Source organism: Eleutherodactylus coqui, chromosome 6 (genome assembly GCF_035609145.1).
Source record: "Eleutherodactylus coqui strain aEleCoq1 chromosome 6, aEleCoq1.hap1, whole genome shotgun sequence".
Lineage (NCBI taxonomy): Eukaryota > Metazoa > Chordata > Amphibia > Anura > Eleutherodactylidae > Eleutherodactylus > Eleutherodactylus coqui.
This window is the reverse complement of record NC_089842.1, coordinates 108,612,023-108,627,970: the sequence shown is the minus strand read 5'-3', so window position 1 is coordinate 108,627,970 and position 15,948 is coordinate 108,612,023. Positions and strand designations below refer to the sequence as shown.

Sequence of the window (15,948 nt, the reverse complement as noted above, 5' to 3'; positions counted from 1 at the left end):
AGACCTGTCATTGATATGCTGAAGCATTGCCCTACAATGCTGGAAAGTGGGAGCACAGGTGGTGTCAGACAGGAACTATGTCGTGAAATGGCATGAAGTGCCTGCACAATTTGTCATTGGCCTGAAATGGCAACGTGCTTCAGCTTACATGCTGAGGAGTGTGTTTGTGTGCTAAAGCGGGAGTAGGCAATGGTGAAACTCACGCTGAAGTTGCATAATAAGTCCTTGTATAGAAGTTCCAGAGCGGCACTATGCAGCATGGTCAGTGTATCATCATACAATCATAGATTGGTAGAGTTGGAAGGGACCTCCGGGGTCATCTGGTCCAACCCCCTGCACAGTGCAGGATTCACTAAATCATCCCAGACAGATGTCTGTCCACCCTTTGTTTGAACATTTCTATTGAAGGAGAACTCGCCACCTCCCGTGGTAACCTGTTCCACTCATTGATCACCCTCACTGTCCGAAAGTTTTTTTCTAATATCTAATCTGTGTCTCCTCCCTTTCAGTTGCATCCCATTGCTTCTAGTCTTTCCTTGTACAAATGAAAATAGGGCTGATCCCTCTGTACTGTGACACCCCTTCAGATATTTGTAGACCGCTATTAAGTCTACTCTCAGCCTTCTTTTTTGCCAGCTAAACATTCCCAGATCCTTTAACCGTTCCTCATAGGACATGATTTGCAGACCACTCTCCATCTTGGTAACGCTTCTCTGAGCTTGCTCCAATTTATCTATGTCTTTTTTAAAGTGCGGTGCCCAGAACTGGGGACAGTGTTCCAGGTGAGGTCTGTCTAAGGAAGAGTAGAGGGGATAATTACCTCACGCGATCTAGACTCTATGCTCCTTTTAATACATTCTAGAATTATGTTTGCCTTTTTTGCTGCTGCATCACATTGTTGACTCATGTTCAGTCTATGATCTATTAGTATACCCAAGTCTTTTTCACATGTGCTGCTGCTTAGCTCAATGCCTCCCATTCTATATGTGCTTTCTTCATTTTTCTTGCCCAGATGTAAGACTTTTCATTTCTCCTTGTTCATGCTTGCCCGCTCGCAGCTGTGGATATTTAGAGAAGGAATTCTGTAAAAGTTAGTTGCCTGGAATTGTTAAGCAGATTTATACGAAGTGGCTGGTATGACCCTGTGAGACTTACCTAGGTGGGTCAGGCTGTGGCAAAGCGTAGCCTTTCCCTTCAGAAACGCACAGCAGGACTGAAGGATGAGTGAAAGCAGTCAGTCACTTTTGGATGCAACCTGACTCTCGAGACTCTGTGGAAGACTGCGTAGTCCCCTGGTCCTGGTAGAAGTCTAATTCTAAGTGGTCCTCTAACTTTTGTAACCTTGTAAGTGTTTTGAACCACTGAGTGGTCTGAATCCACCAAGTATATATTATTCTACATTTTGTACAACTGTTGTGGAACAGTCATCTATTCAACCATTACATTCTGCGATCCTAAAAATTAGCATCCCTTAGAAGTTGACGTTTGGCCATGGCATCGAGGTGGGTCATCTTCAGAGCCCATACTTTGTAATATATAGTGTATGCACTACTCCCAGATCTGACCTGTGTTGAGTTTCAGAGTTGTTTTAAAGTTGACTATCTCCAGCTTCTCCCTTATTGTGCTGTCACTCAGCTGATGTAATCTTTTTTTGTTTCTGTCAGGTTGGTATCTGGGGGAGAGGCTACGAGATGGAGAAAGGGGATGGTTTACGCAGAGTTGTGCCAAAGAAATCACTAACCAGATGGCAGTGGAGCGTAATGTTAAACGAATGGAGAGATTGAGGATCGAAACGGATGTGTAGATGGAGGAGTTGTACTTTCATATGAACCTCACCACGGACTTCTCAACACTCCAGAGTAGAACCGAGACTCCAGCTGCCATGGAAGAATTGTATTCACAATTTCTGGTGGAATATTCCAGTTCCCAGGACTCTGCTCAGATTTCAAGTTTTCACATTTAATTTTATACATGAAGAATCCTAAGACTGATCGTGGTGCTCTATCCAAATCTCTCTGAGGACACTCTGGTGAATACAATCCTATATTACGGACTTCTGGAATTTTAATTGTCTTTATATCTGCTGTGCACATTTTATTGTATATTTTGAAGGGAACTTTTTGCATTATTTTTTTCTAGATTTTCTTCCTCATTTTTAATGTAGAAATGTATAACTTTCCTTGTTGACAGACGCTGACACTTGGGCCTCGCGCACAAGCTGCACAGATCTGGCTGCCAGTTAAGGGCTCCAATACTCTGCCTCAGATTTCACAAAATTCTATTATAGTCCTTATGGAGATACTCTTCCTATAGAACACGATTTGTTTGCACAAGGTCTAACTCTTGTAATGTATATAGTTGACATGGGTTTAATAGAACCACTATTGAGTAAGCACAGACTGTGTGCAGGTACTAGTAAAATGGTAATTGGCTGCTTCATCGCAGATGACCTGTACTCAATCAGGTGATCGAATGTTAGGTTTATTCCAGTGGGGAGGATCATAGTGTGACCTCTTATGTCACCTTGCTTAAAGAAGCCAAGCATCACATTTTATACTTCTCTTGGGCTTATTAATTAGGAATTTGCCACTCTGATACTTGATAGGAATGAAACTATAAGTGTGAAATATCTAAACAATTGGGGTGTTGGCTCCTAATAAACTGTTGACACATGATTGTATTATGCCTAATGCCAGGTCTATTCTAGAGGTCCAAATGTTTTATGGATGTGCATATTTAACTTGAAGTCATCATTTTAGCATCACAACGTCCACCTTTTTTATATCGTTTTTGCCTGCACGGACACAAATCATGAAAGTTATGCACCCATTATAGCTGTACTGTGGCTGTAGGTGGAGGGAAGAGTTGTATGTAGTAACACTTCTCTATCTGACTAGAGACGTCCAACACAATAAACTGATCTACTTCTTTTTGCATTGGGTGAACCAGACCCACATAAAACGCCTGCACCATATTTTAGGTCCAAGCTTATGTGATGACTAATTTCTTAATCCCTTTATAGCAGTCACAGACCTGTATATTTGATATAGCACCCTCTCATAGACACTAATATTACAATTTATGTTTGCAGCTACCACTAAGGAATTGCTCTGCATATTGTATAATTTGAGTTCAATGTATAAATCTATATAATAAGCTGCACCAAATAAAAGCTCAATACCACTCCTCATTATTAAACTGCCTGGTCAAGTTTAGGCTGATGACAATGGAGTTTGCTAAGGTCCCTGATTTCATAACTTGAGCCTCGTCCTCCTTTTTCTTTTTTTTTAATGTACAATGTGAATTAAATGTCTATAAAATCCTAATAAACACCATCTAGAACCCTGTGTGACGCATCTACTGAAATGGCATGGATGATATTTATTGTGGTGGAGCTGGACATGTGTATCTATAGCGAACTACTTCCATATATGTATCTGTATGATCTTGTGTACACCCATCTCAGTATCTGGCCAAGATCCACGGGCTCCTATGATTTCTGAAAGGGATTATAATTAGCAGGAAACTAATTACTGACACCACAGTTGCCACAAGAAAATCATGAACTCCTCTCTAAGTATTGCAGGTGTATTCTAAAAAAGCCTGGGTCTCTGAGCTGTATAAAGAGTATCGGGATTCCAGGGAGGAAATCCTCCATGGCTAAAGGAATGCTACTTACATTTCTGCAAACAGTTAATTCTTCTAATACTAATAATACACTCAGCAGATTGTTGTTTCCCCCATCCACCTCTGACCAAGAAATTGTAGTGCCTAAAAGTGAACACCAGGTGGCAGTATGATTCCATTTTTAAATGTTTCTCTTTGTGTATGTTGCATCACACAAGTGTATTTGTACAGTTACATATTTGTGCCTCTTACCACAATACTGCTATTAGGAATGATTTCTGAGACTTGTTACACTTTGTTAGTAACAGACTGTATTTACCTCCTCTTCTTAGCAAAGATCTGCTGTGAGGTCTTCACTCCCCGCAGTATATGAAGGCGAGCACCATAGTTAATGTTAAGTGTAAACTTAATGCAACCTTTCCATATGGATACAAAGAAACTCGCTCTGTCTGCCCACGATACAGGCATGTATACATGATATTAAATTGTTATAAATGTGTGCTCCGTACAGCTATGAAGATGAGATGTGTAGTACCTGAATGTAACCACAAGGAGGCGGCTTGGTACAATTTGTGAAATGTAGGATAATAAATAAAAATGTGTGCTGGAATCAGACAGGGCCCTCTCTGATATAAACTCCCCCTAATGGAGCATATGGAAGTGTCTGTCTTGTCTTTATGGGACTTGTTAAAGAGGCAAGCACCGTGATTAGATGACCCCCATGGGTCTGACTTCTCTCCCCCCTAGAGATGATGATCGGTGCTCAGCTGTTATCGCTGAGAGACGCCATGGCCAGCCACGTGTTTACAGCATGGCGCAGGGTGTGGGTCCTCAGTGCGGACCCTTATCCACTCTCGATGTACGGATACTGGGATAAATATTCCTTTCCCCTCGTCATGCTGACAGCATACACCTGGAGGTTGTCCGCTGGACACCTGTTGGGACAGGAAGCGAAAATACAAAAGGCAACTCCCACCACCGGCTCACCAGTGTCTTCCTGTCCCTACAGGACAGTCCAAGCGGAGCCTCGAGGTGTATGCCAGAGGTGAACAAGGAAGAAACTCCCAGCAGCCTGCCTGCCCGCCCGCGGGGGGGGGGGGGGGGGGCGTCCTCTCTATCGGGCTGGCAGGTTCTGCGCGGGTGAGACCCTACGTGGGGATCCTCACCCGCAGGATAGCATCCAGCACGTATTCCCCATGAGGGAAGAAACTCCCCAGGGCACTGCCCAGAGGGTAGCTGACTGGTGGAGGGACCCCGGCAAAAAGACTGCCTCTACTCACCCCGTCTGCAGCCCCAGTCTGGCAGCTGTGTGTAGGATCCCTGACAGCGTCATCGGCACTGAGGCAGCGGGTAAGCGCTTCTCTCCGGCACTGAGGTATGACAGCGGGGACGGCACGGCCGCGCGCGATCTACAGCAGCATGTGATGTTCCTACCTGGTGTGTGGCCGGCGTGTAACAGTGCATTCCCTGGGTCCCGCGTGGCGTCGTGACGTCAGCGCGGCCGCGTCACGTGGGGGGCAGGGCCTCGTTCGGGGGCGTGTCGGCGCCAAATTTGAAAGTTTAAAAGGCTGGATTGTCTTTTCATGGCACCTGTCTGCACCTTATGCTGGGAAGTTACAGGATGTCAGCCAGGGAGGACACAGAGAGCAGTCTACCTGTAAGTAGACTTTCTTATATGCTTTTTGCTGGGGTGAAGAAGGAAAGATAAGGCGCTGGAAGTTTTTTCTTTTGCTATCTCCGTTTTCCTAGGAAAGAGATGCGCAGAAGAGTAGAGAGGCGGTCTGTTTACGTCGGCTAGAAGAAAGCCATACAAAACCGCTGTGTACAGATTGTATGGCGAAAGTGATCCGTGAAGAGGTCTCCTCTGCCATGGCGGACATCCGGTCCGTAATCCGCGAGGAAATTGAAGCCTCTCTTTCCTCTCTCCCCCTTCCGTCCCGCACGAAAAGGGCAAGGCGGATGCGTATGGAGGAGTCTGACTCCGAGGAAGGACTCTTAGAAGACTCCCCCTCGGAATACATGCCACCAATGGAAGACGTGAAAAAATACTTCTTCTCATGGGTGGACCTAGGTCATCTGGTAAATGCAGTCAGACGAACCATGCAGGTGGAGGAAGAGGTTCCGCAGCAGCCATCAGTTCAAGATTTCGGGAACTCCAGCCTCAGCCTAAACCAACTATTCCAGTTAATTACATTCTGAAACAGTTAATCCTGACAGAATGGAAGCAAACGGAACAAAAATTCTTTCTGTCAAAGGAATTCAGGGATCGTATGGTCTTCACTCCGGACGATGTCGAGTTCCTAGAAACCACCCCCAAGGTGGACCTGGCCGTGGCCAGGGTTTCAAAAAAAAGCAGCCCTCCCCTTTTGAGGACGTCTCACAATTGCAGGATCCACTTGATACCAAGGTGGACTTAGTGATGAAAAAAGCTTGGGAGATTGCAGCCCTGACCATTAAGGCTAATATTACGGCCACGTCGGTGGCAAGGTCCATGACAGTCTGGCTGGACCAACTCCAGACGTTGATCACCCAGAGGGGTTCCAGGGAAGACATCTCCAGCTGCCTTCCCCTCCTCCAACAAGCATCCGGGTTCCTAGCAGATGCTTCAATGGAGTCGGTAAGGCTCGGTGCCCGTTCAGCGGCTCTCTCTAATACAGCCAGGAAAGCCGTCTGGGTCAAGGCCTGGGCGGGCGACAACGCATCGAAAAAGAGCCTTTTCAAGGACTTAGAATCTTTGGACCTTCCCTGGATACCCTCTTGGAAAAGGCATCAGACCAGAGCCAGGGACTACCCACAGAGAAGTCCTTCACGCGGGCTCCCTCCTACCCTCCATCCTTTATTCCCCCCAGGACATACAAGGGAAAAGGAAAAACTGGATGCTGGTCTTACCCCAAGGGAGGAAAGGGTGAGATACCGCCCTCAAAAACCCTACAGGTCAGGGGTAGACTGATGGGGTTCGCCCTCAAATGGAAGGAGGTGACCTCCAACCCCTGGGCCCTACGCCTAGTTACGGAGGGCTATAAAATTGAATTCTCCTCCTCCCCTCCTAGGAGGTTTGTAGTTACCCCCTGCCAGTCATCCTCGTCTTCTCAGGCCCTCCAGCTGGGAGTACAGGAGCTGTTATCCTTAGGGGCGATTGTTCAGGTTCCCACAGAAGAGCAGTACAGGGGTTGCTCTTCCCCCCCCCCCCCCCCCTGTTTCTCGTTAAAAAGCCCAATGGGTCTTATAGAACTATTATTAATTTAAAATTTCTAAATAGGTCCATCTCATACAAAAGATTCAAAACGGAATCAGTACGGTCGGCGATCCCCTTAATCGCACCGGATAGCGTCATAGCCACCATAGACTTAAAGGACGCCTACTACCACGTCCCCATCCACGCAGATTTCCAGCAGTTCCTGCGGTTCGCTCTGGTGGTTAATGGATCAGTCTTGCACTTCCAGTTTACGTGCTTGCCGTTTGGGATTTCTTCCGCACCTCGGGTGTTTTCTAAACTAGTGTTGGAGATGTTGGCGGCACTAAGGACAAACAAAGTGTTGATCGTCCCGTACCTGGATGATTTCCTTATGATAGGGTCAGCCTTAGAGCTTCGGTCCCATATTGATCTCGCTCTCCACCTATTTGAATCATTGGGCTGGATCATCAACACTGCCAAGTCTAGTCTCCTTCCCGAACAAAAGAAAAAATTCCTCGGGGTTATCTTGGACTCTCACCGCCAGTGCTCGTCCCTCACCCTAGAGAGGCAGAAGGCAATATTAGAAGAGTGTCAGGCACTTTTTCTCTCCACTAAAATCTCCCTTAGGAGAGGCATGAGGGTCCTTGGCCTCATGACATCCTGTATAGGGGTAGTCCCTTGGGCCCAATTACACTGTAGAACCCTCCAGGACTTCATCCTGAGTAACTGGGATAAGTTACGCACCTCCCTGGATCAGTCAGTTCTCCTTACCTCCAAGATAGAGATCTTTGGAATGGTGGATGTCCACTTCCAACCTCGCCAGAGCCACAGTTTGGTATCCCGCGTCCCCAGTTTCTATTTTTACTGACGCAAGTGCAACTGGCTGGGGGGGCCCCATTCAGGCTGTCATTACGTCCAAGGGGGTTGGAACTGGGAGGAAGCTATCCAGTCCTCGAACTATAAGGAACTTTGCGCTGTATGGAAGGCTGTCCATGGCTTCGAGACAGAGGTCAGGGGTAGACACACAAAGATCTTTTCAGATAATGTAACAACTGTGTCCCTCATTCGCCACCAGGGATCCATGCGAAACCCCCGACTTCAAGACCTGGTGGCGAAAGTTCTCGAATGGATAGAACAGCGGACACCATCCGTCACAGCGTTCCACGTAAGGGGCCCAGAGAACTCCATGCCGGATCCTCTCAGCTGCAGGAAAATAGATCCGGGAGAGTGGACTCTACATCCACATGCATTTCAGTGGATCATAGAGGAATGGGGGACACCGCAGGTGGACTTGTTCGCCTCACGGGAGAACACCAAATGTCCCCGGTTTTTCTCCAGGGGAGCAGACGAGGGTTCCCTGGGAATAGATGCGCTGTCCCAGGTCTGGGATTGGGACCTCGCATACGCCTTTCCACCCATCCCCCTGATCCCATTGGTCCTGAGAAAGATCCAGGGGTCCCCAGGCTCTGTCATCCTGGTGGCTCCATTCTGGTCCAAAAGACCCTGGTTTCCGCTCCTGGCTGCTCTCTCGACACAGGACCCTCTACATCTTCCACAGAGAGACGACCTCCTACAACAAGATCCTCTGCTATGCCCAGGGGTCTGGAAGTTCAGGCTGGCGGCCTGGAAGCTGAGCGGGTAAAGTACCTGAGCCAGGGGCTATCAGGAAGGGTAATAACTACCTTAAGCGAGAGCCTCTACCAGTCATATACGCTAGGGTCTTGGATACCTTTTCTAGGTGTTGGGTTATAGTATCCATGATCTCCAACAACCTAACATTAGCCAGATATTAGAGTTCCTACAAGATGGGCTAGATATGGGGCTAAGACCTAGTACCCTTAAGGTCCAGGTGGCCGCTCTTGGAGTCTTCTTTGACTCCCCCTTGCGAGACCATAGGTTAATTAGGAAATATATCAAAGGGGCAGTCAGACTTCACTCCTTGGTGAGGGAAACCATGCCTCCCTGGGATCTTAACCTAGTCTTACAGGCACTCTGCGCACACCCCTTTGAGCCCCCTGGAGGACCTATCGGTTAGGATTCTTTCCTATAAGGTAGCCTTCCTAGTCGCTATCACCTCCGCCAGACGGATTGGGGAAATCCAGTCCCTCTCTATCAGGACTCCGTATATGACTATCTTCCCAGATAAAATAGAGTTCAAACCTGACCCCTTCTTCCAACCTAAAGTCCTCACGGACTTTCACAGGGAACAATGTATATTCCTTCCCTCCTTCTGCCAGGAACCCCGTAACACCACGGAACAGAAGTTCCATAACCTAGATGTTAGACGAGCAGTCTTGAAGTACTTGGAGGTAACGCGTCCCTTCAGAAAGTCTAATAACCTGTTTACTCAATTTCAGGGTCCGGGCAGAGGAGGGGCCGCTACTAAAGACTCCTTAGCACGATGGGTCAGACGGGCTATAGAAGAAGCATACCAATCCCAGGGGATTTCCCTACCGGACAACGTTAAGGCCCATTCCACAAGGTCGAATACCCATACATTCACAAAACACTACCGCCTGTATTTAGGGGCCAGCCGAGATATGGCCTTCGGGCGTAAAGTGCTACAAGCGGTGGTCCCCCCCCCCTCCCTAAAAAAGCCCTCAGAAATATTGGCACTTCTCCAGGTGTATGCTGTCAGGATGACGAGGGGAAGATAGGAATTAGGTCCTACCTGTTAATTCCCTTTCTTGATGTCATCCTGACAGCATAGGGGCTTTTCCCTCCCCTTGAGTTATTTTTACGTGAAGTAACGTACTGTATTATGATTTCTGTATTCAAAAATATTGGTTGAGCAAAGCCGGGTCACTGTAGTCATTTAGTACACACTGGTGAGCCAGTGGTGGAAGTTGCCTTTTGTGTTTTTGCTTCCTGTCCCAACAGGTGTCCAGCGGACAACCTCCAGGTGTATGCTGTCAGGATGACTTCAAGAAAAGGAATTAACAGGTAAACCTAATTCCTGTCTTTAAAAAGGGGTTGTCTCCTCCTGATGACCCCGTTCGTATGCCCTAATAGTATACTATTTCAGTTTTCACAGTGACCATTAGATGTCGGCATAAAGGCAGCTTCACACGGGTGTAAGTGTAATTGCGCACACCTTAGCGCAACTTTTTTGCACTATGAACAAAGTTTTGGGTTTTGTGTAGAGATGAGCGAACGTGTTCTTCCGAGCTTGATATTCGTGCGAATATTAGGGTGTTCGTGATGTTCGTTATTCGTAACGAACACCATGCGGTGTTCGGGTTACTTTCACTTCCTTCCCTGAGACGTTAGCGCGCTTTTCTGGCCAATTGAAAGACAGGGAAGGCATTACAACTTCCCCCTGCGTCGTTCAAGCCCTATACCACCCCCCTGCAGTGAGTGGCTGGGAAGATCAGGTGTCCGCCTAATATAAAAGTCGGCCCCTCCCGTGGCTCGCCTCAGATGCCTGGTGAGTTAGATGAGGGACAGTGCTGTTTGTACCGGAGCTGCTGTAGGGAAAGAATTGGTAGTTAGTGTAGGCTTCAAGACCCCCCAAAGGTCCTTATTAGGGCCACTGATAGCTGTGTGTTGGCTGCTGTTAGCAGTGGCAATTTTTTTTTCCTCAAAATCGACTCTGCAGAGCGTTGCACCCGGCATTAGGGACAGAAGTGCTGCATAGGCAGGGAGAGTGTTAGGAGTGAGTGTAGCCTTCAAGAACCTCAACGGTCCTTTCTAGGGCCATATTTAACCGTGTGCAGTACTGTCCAGGCTGCTGTTAGCTGTGCTGCATTTTTTTTTACTTCTCAAAATCGCCTCTACAGAGCATTGCACCCTCCATTGATACTGCAGGGAAAGAATTGTGTAGGCAGGGCCACAACACAGTTATTATTCATTGAATATACGCAGTGCTGCCTTTTGGTGCAAAAAAACGGAAAATATTTCTATTTGTCCTGCCTCTGTCCGTCCTAAGGGCGGTGGACACGTGTCGGCTGCGTGTGCAACCTTTAAAAATCAGACGCACCCAGCTACGTTTTACTCCTGGCTTCGCCATTTGCTTTCCTTAATTGGGAAAAAAAATACCTGCTCTGCCACAGTTAATAACTCTGCTACCCTCACGTTCTGTGACACATTAGCAGGAAAACAGCACAGTTATTAAACTTAGATTATACATTCACTAGAGGCAGTGGGGCCTTTCGTTTTCAAAAAAGGGAAAAAATTATATTTGGCCTGCAGTCTTGCGCCAATTTATTAGCTGCCTGTGAAATCAAATCACTGGTAATACAGCATGCTGAGGGGTAGGGGTAGGCCTAGAGGACGTGGACGCGGCCGAGGACGCGGAGGGCCAAGTCAGGGTGTGGGCACAGGCCGAGCTCCTGATCCAGGTGTGTCGCAGCCGACTGCTGCGCGATTAGAAGAGAGGCACGTTTCTGGCGTCCCCACATTCATCGCCCAATTAATGGGTCCACGCGGGAGACGGTTATTAGAAAATGAGCAGTGTGAGCAGGTCCTGTCCTGGATGGCAGAAAGTGCTTCGAGCAACCTATCGTCAACCCGCAGTTCTGCGCCGTCCACTGCTGCAAATCCGAATCCTCTGTCTGCTGCTCCTCCTTCCTCCCAGCCTCCTCACTCCACTACAATGACACCTGCTCAGGAGCGGGAACACTCCCAGGAACTGTTCTCGGGCCCCTGCTTAGATTGGGCAGCAGCGGTTCCTCTCCCACCAGAGGAGTTTATCGTCACTGATGGCCAACCATTCGAAAGTTCCCGGGGTCCGGGGGAAGAGACTGGGGACTTCCGCCAACTGTCTCAACAACTTTCTGTGGGTGAGGAGGACGATGACGATCAGACACAGTTGTCTTGCAGTGAGGTAGTAGTAAGGGCAGTAAGTCCGAGGGAGCAGCGCACAGAGGATTCGGAGGAAGAGCAGCAGGACGATGAGGTGACTGACCCCACCTGGTGTGCAACGCTTACTCAGGAGGACAGGTCTTCAGAGGGGGAGTCAAGGGCATCAGCAGGGCAGGTTGCAAGAGGCAGTGCGGTGGCCAGGGGTAGAGGCAGGGCCAGACCGAATAATCCACCAAGTGTTTCCCAAAGCGCCCCCTCGCGCCATGCCACCCTGCAGAGGCCGAGGTGCTCTAAGGTCTGGCAGTTTTTCACAGAGACGCCTGACGACCGACGAACAGTGGTGTGCAACCTTTGTCGCGCAAAGCTCAGCCGGGGAGCAAACACCAACAGCCTCACCACCACCACCATGCGCAGACATATGATGGCCAAGCACCCCACAAGGTGGGACGAAGGCCGTTCAGCGCCTCCGGTTTGCACCCCTGCCTCTCCCCCTGTGCCCCAACCTGCCACTGAGATGCAACCCCCCTCTCAGGACACAGGCACTACCGTCTCCTGGCCTGCACCCACACCCTCACCTCCGCTGTCCTCGGCCCCATCCAGCAGTGTAGTTCAGCGCACCGTCCAGCCGTCGCTTGCGCAAATGTTGGAGCGCAAGCGCAAGTACGCCGCCACGCACCCGCACGCTCAAACGTTAACCGTCCGCATAGCAAAATTCATCAGCCTTGAGATGCTGCCGTATAGGGTTGTGGAAACGGAGTCCTTCAAAAGTATCATGGAGGTGGCGGCCCCGCGCTACTCAGTTCCCAGTCGCCACTACTTTTCCCGATGTGCTGTCCCAGCCCTGCACGACCACGTCTCCCGCAACATTGTACGCGCCCTCACCAACGCGGTTACTGCCACGGTCCACTTAACTACGGACACGTGGACAAGCACAGGCGGGCAGGGCCACTACATCTCCCTGACGGCACATTGGGTGAATTTAGTGGAGGCTGGGACAGAGTCAGAGCCCGGGACCGCTCACGTCCTACCCACCCCCAGAATTGCGGGCCCCAGCTCGGTGGTGGTATCTGCGGAGGTGTATGCTTCCTCCACTAAAGCACCCTCCTCCTCCTCCTCCTCTGTCTCGCAATCAAGATGTGTTAGCAGCAGCAGGACGTCGCCAGCAGTCGGTGTCGCGCGGTGTGGCAGCACAGCTGTGGGCAAGCGTCAGCAGGCCGTGCTGAAACTACTCAGCTTAGGCGATAAGAGGCACACGGCCCACGAACTGCTGCAGGGTCTGACACAGCAGACCGACCGCTGGCTTGCGCCGCTGAGCCTCCAACCGGGCATGGTCGTGTGTGACAACGGCCGTAACCTGGTGGCAGCTCTGCAGCTCGGCAGCCTCACGCACGTGCCATGCCTGGCCCACGTCTTTAATTTGGTGGTTCAGCGCTTTCTGAAAAGCTACCCACGCTTGTCAGACCTGCTCGTAAAGGCGCGCCGGCTCTGCGCACATTTTCGCAAGTCCCACACGGACGCTGCCACCCTGCGCACCCTGCAACATCACTTTAAGCTGCCAGTGCACCGACTGCTGTGCGACGTGCCCACACGGTGGAACTCTACGCTCCACATGTTGGCCAGGCTCTATGAACAGCGAAGAGCTATAGTTGAATACCAACTCCAACATGGGCGGCGCAGTGGGAGTCAGCCTCCTCAATTCCTTTCAGAAGAGTGGGCCTGGTTGGCAGACATCTGCCATGTCCTTGGTAATTTTGAGGAGTCTACCCAGGTGGTGAGCGCGATGCTACAATCATTAGCGTCACCATTCCTCTGCTATGCATCTTGAGAAATTCCCTGCAAACCATAAAGGCAGCTGCTTTGCGCTCGGAAACGGGGGCGGGGGAAGACAGTATGCCGCTGGATAGTCAGGGCACCCTCCTGTCTATTTCTCAGCGCGTACAGGAGGAGGAGGAGGAGCATGAGGAGGATGAGGAGGAGGGGGAAGAGACAGCTTGGCCCGCTGCTGACGGTACACCGGCTGATTGCCTGTCATCCTTTCAGCGTGTATGGCCTGAGGAGGAGGAGGAGGAGGAGGAGGAGGATCCTGAAAGTGATCTTCCTAGTGAAGACAGCCATGTGTTGTGTACAGGTACCCTGGCACACATGGCTGACTTCATGTTAGGATGCCTTTCTCGTGACCCTCGCGTTGCACGCATTCTGGCCACGACGGATTACTGGGTGTACACACTGCTCGATCCACGGTATAAGGAGAACCTGCCCACTCTGATTCCCGAAGAGGAAAGGGGTTCGAGAGTGTTGCTATACCACAGGACCCTTGCGGACAAGCTGATGGTAAAATTCCCAGCCGACAGCGCTAGTGGCAGAAGGCGCAGTACCGAGGGCAAGGTAGCAGGGGATGTGCGTAGATCGAGCAGCATGTACATCCCAGGCAGTGCAACAGTCTTTAAGGGCCTGGCCAGCTTTATGGCTCCCCACCAAGACTGTGTCACCGCTCCCCAGTCACGGCTGAGTCGGCGGGAGCACTGTAAAAGGATGGTGAGGGAGTACGTAGCGGATCGCACGACCATCCTCGGTGACGCCTCTGCCCCCTACAACTACTGGGTGTCGAAGCTGGACACGTGGCCTGAACTAGCGCTGTATGCCCTGGAGGTGCTTGCTTGTCCTGCGGCTAGCGTCTTGTCGGAGAGGGTGTTTAGTGCGGCTGGGGGAATCATCACAGATAAGCGTAGCCGCTTGTCAACCGACAGTGCCGACAGGCTAACACTCATCAAGATGAACAAAGGCTGGATTTCCCCAGACTTCTGTTCTCCACCAGCGGACAGCAGCGATACGTAAGCAATACGTAGGCTGCACCCGCGGATGGAAGCTACGTTCTCTCTCACCATCCAAAACGGGGACATTTCTGCTTCATCAATCTGTGTCTAATATTCCTCCTCCTCCTCCTCCTGCTCCTGCTCCTCCTCCTGAAACCTCACGTAATCACGCTGAACGGGCAATTTTTCTTAGGGCCACAAGGCTCACTCAAATAATTTTTCTGAACAATTTTTATAAGTTTCAATGCGCTTAAAAGCGTTGGAACTTTAACTTGAACCAATTTTTCGTTACACTGGGCTGCCTCCAGGCCTAGTTACCACTTAAGCCACATTAACCAAAGCGATTCACCTGCCATCTTGGTTGGGCATGGCCAATTTTTACTGAGGTACATTAGTACTGTTGGTACACCAAATTTTTGGGGCCCTCACCTACAGTGTAATCATAGCAATTTGTATGTTCTTCGCCTGCACTCATGGTACAGAAAGGTGTGTGGGGTTGGCCTACACTTTAGCTACATAAATGTAACTTGGGCCTTGGCTATACTAAGGCTACTGAAATGGAACTAAGACTGCGCTCCCGCTATACTGCTGCTTCGGAATTGTTACTGGGGCCTGTCTTGAGTGCTACTATTGCTGACATGGAACGAAGACTGCGCTCCCGCTATACTGCTGCTTCGGAATTGTTACTGGGGCCTGTCTTGAGTGCTACTATTGCTGACATGGAACGAAGACTGCGCTCCCGCTATACTGCTGCTTCGGAATTGTTACTGGGGCCTGTCTTGAGTGCTACTATTGCTGACATGGAACGAAGACTGCGCTCCCGCTATACTGCTGCTTCGGAATTGTTACTGGGGCCTGTCTTGAGTGCTACTATTGCTGACATGGAACGAAGACTGCGCTCCTCCTATAATGCTGCTAGTGATATGTTAGTGGGGCCTGTCCTAATGCTACGGCTGAAATGTTACGAATTCTGGCCTCTGCCTATACCGCTGCTAATGGTATGTCTCTGGGGTGTGGAAACAGAGGCTTTCCAAAGACATGATGGCGGCGAGGCCATTTCCCACCAACGCGGTTACTGTAAAGGTGCATATAACCACGGACACGTGGAGAGGACACGTAGTGCCTCAAAAACATCCCCCTCCTCCTCCAACAGGGAAAACATTCTTGGCAAATGTCTTTGCATTGGTTCGTCTGGTGGCAGTCCAAGAATTTCACCTTTACCGACACAACGAGAGCCCCCCCACCATCCCCCCGCCACGGCCCACTTAATCCTGGCCGCATTCCGAAAACCAACAAAATACAACCGTGCTACTAGGTCCGCAGTCACCACCACATTACCACCAATGCGGTTACTGTTAAGGTACATATTACCAGTCTGACTGGGGCATGCAGACACCTTGACAGAATGAATAGTGTGTGGCACATAGGTTCCCCATTGCTATGCCCACGTGTGCAGCTCCTGATGGCGGTGGCACAGGATTCTATTTCTCATTGCTTCTGTACAGCATTGTGGGCTATCGCCCCGCCCCT

General features: G+C 49.8%; 1 protein-coding gene across 2 annotated transcripts in view; it reads left to right on the top strand.

Annotated features, from left to right (window-relative positions):
• ARHGEF16 (Rho guanine nucleotide exchange factor 16) overlaps positions 1 to 3,347 on the top strand; it is a 59,823-nt gene extending 56,476 nt beyond the window's left edge. For both annotated transcript variants that reach the window (XM_066607376.1, XM_066607375.1), the window contains one exon: positions 1,665 to 3,347. In XM_066607376.1, the coding sequence (XP_066463473.1) occupies positions 1,665 to 1,804 (140 nt within the window). In that variant the 3' untranslated portion in view covers positions 1,805 to 3,347. The remainder of the gene's footprint in view (positions 1 to 1,664) is intronic.
• Positions 3,348 to 15,948: the final 12,601 nt, after the last annotated feature.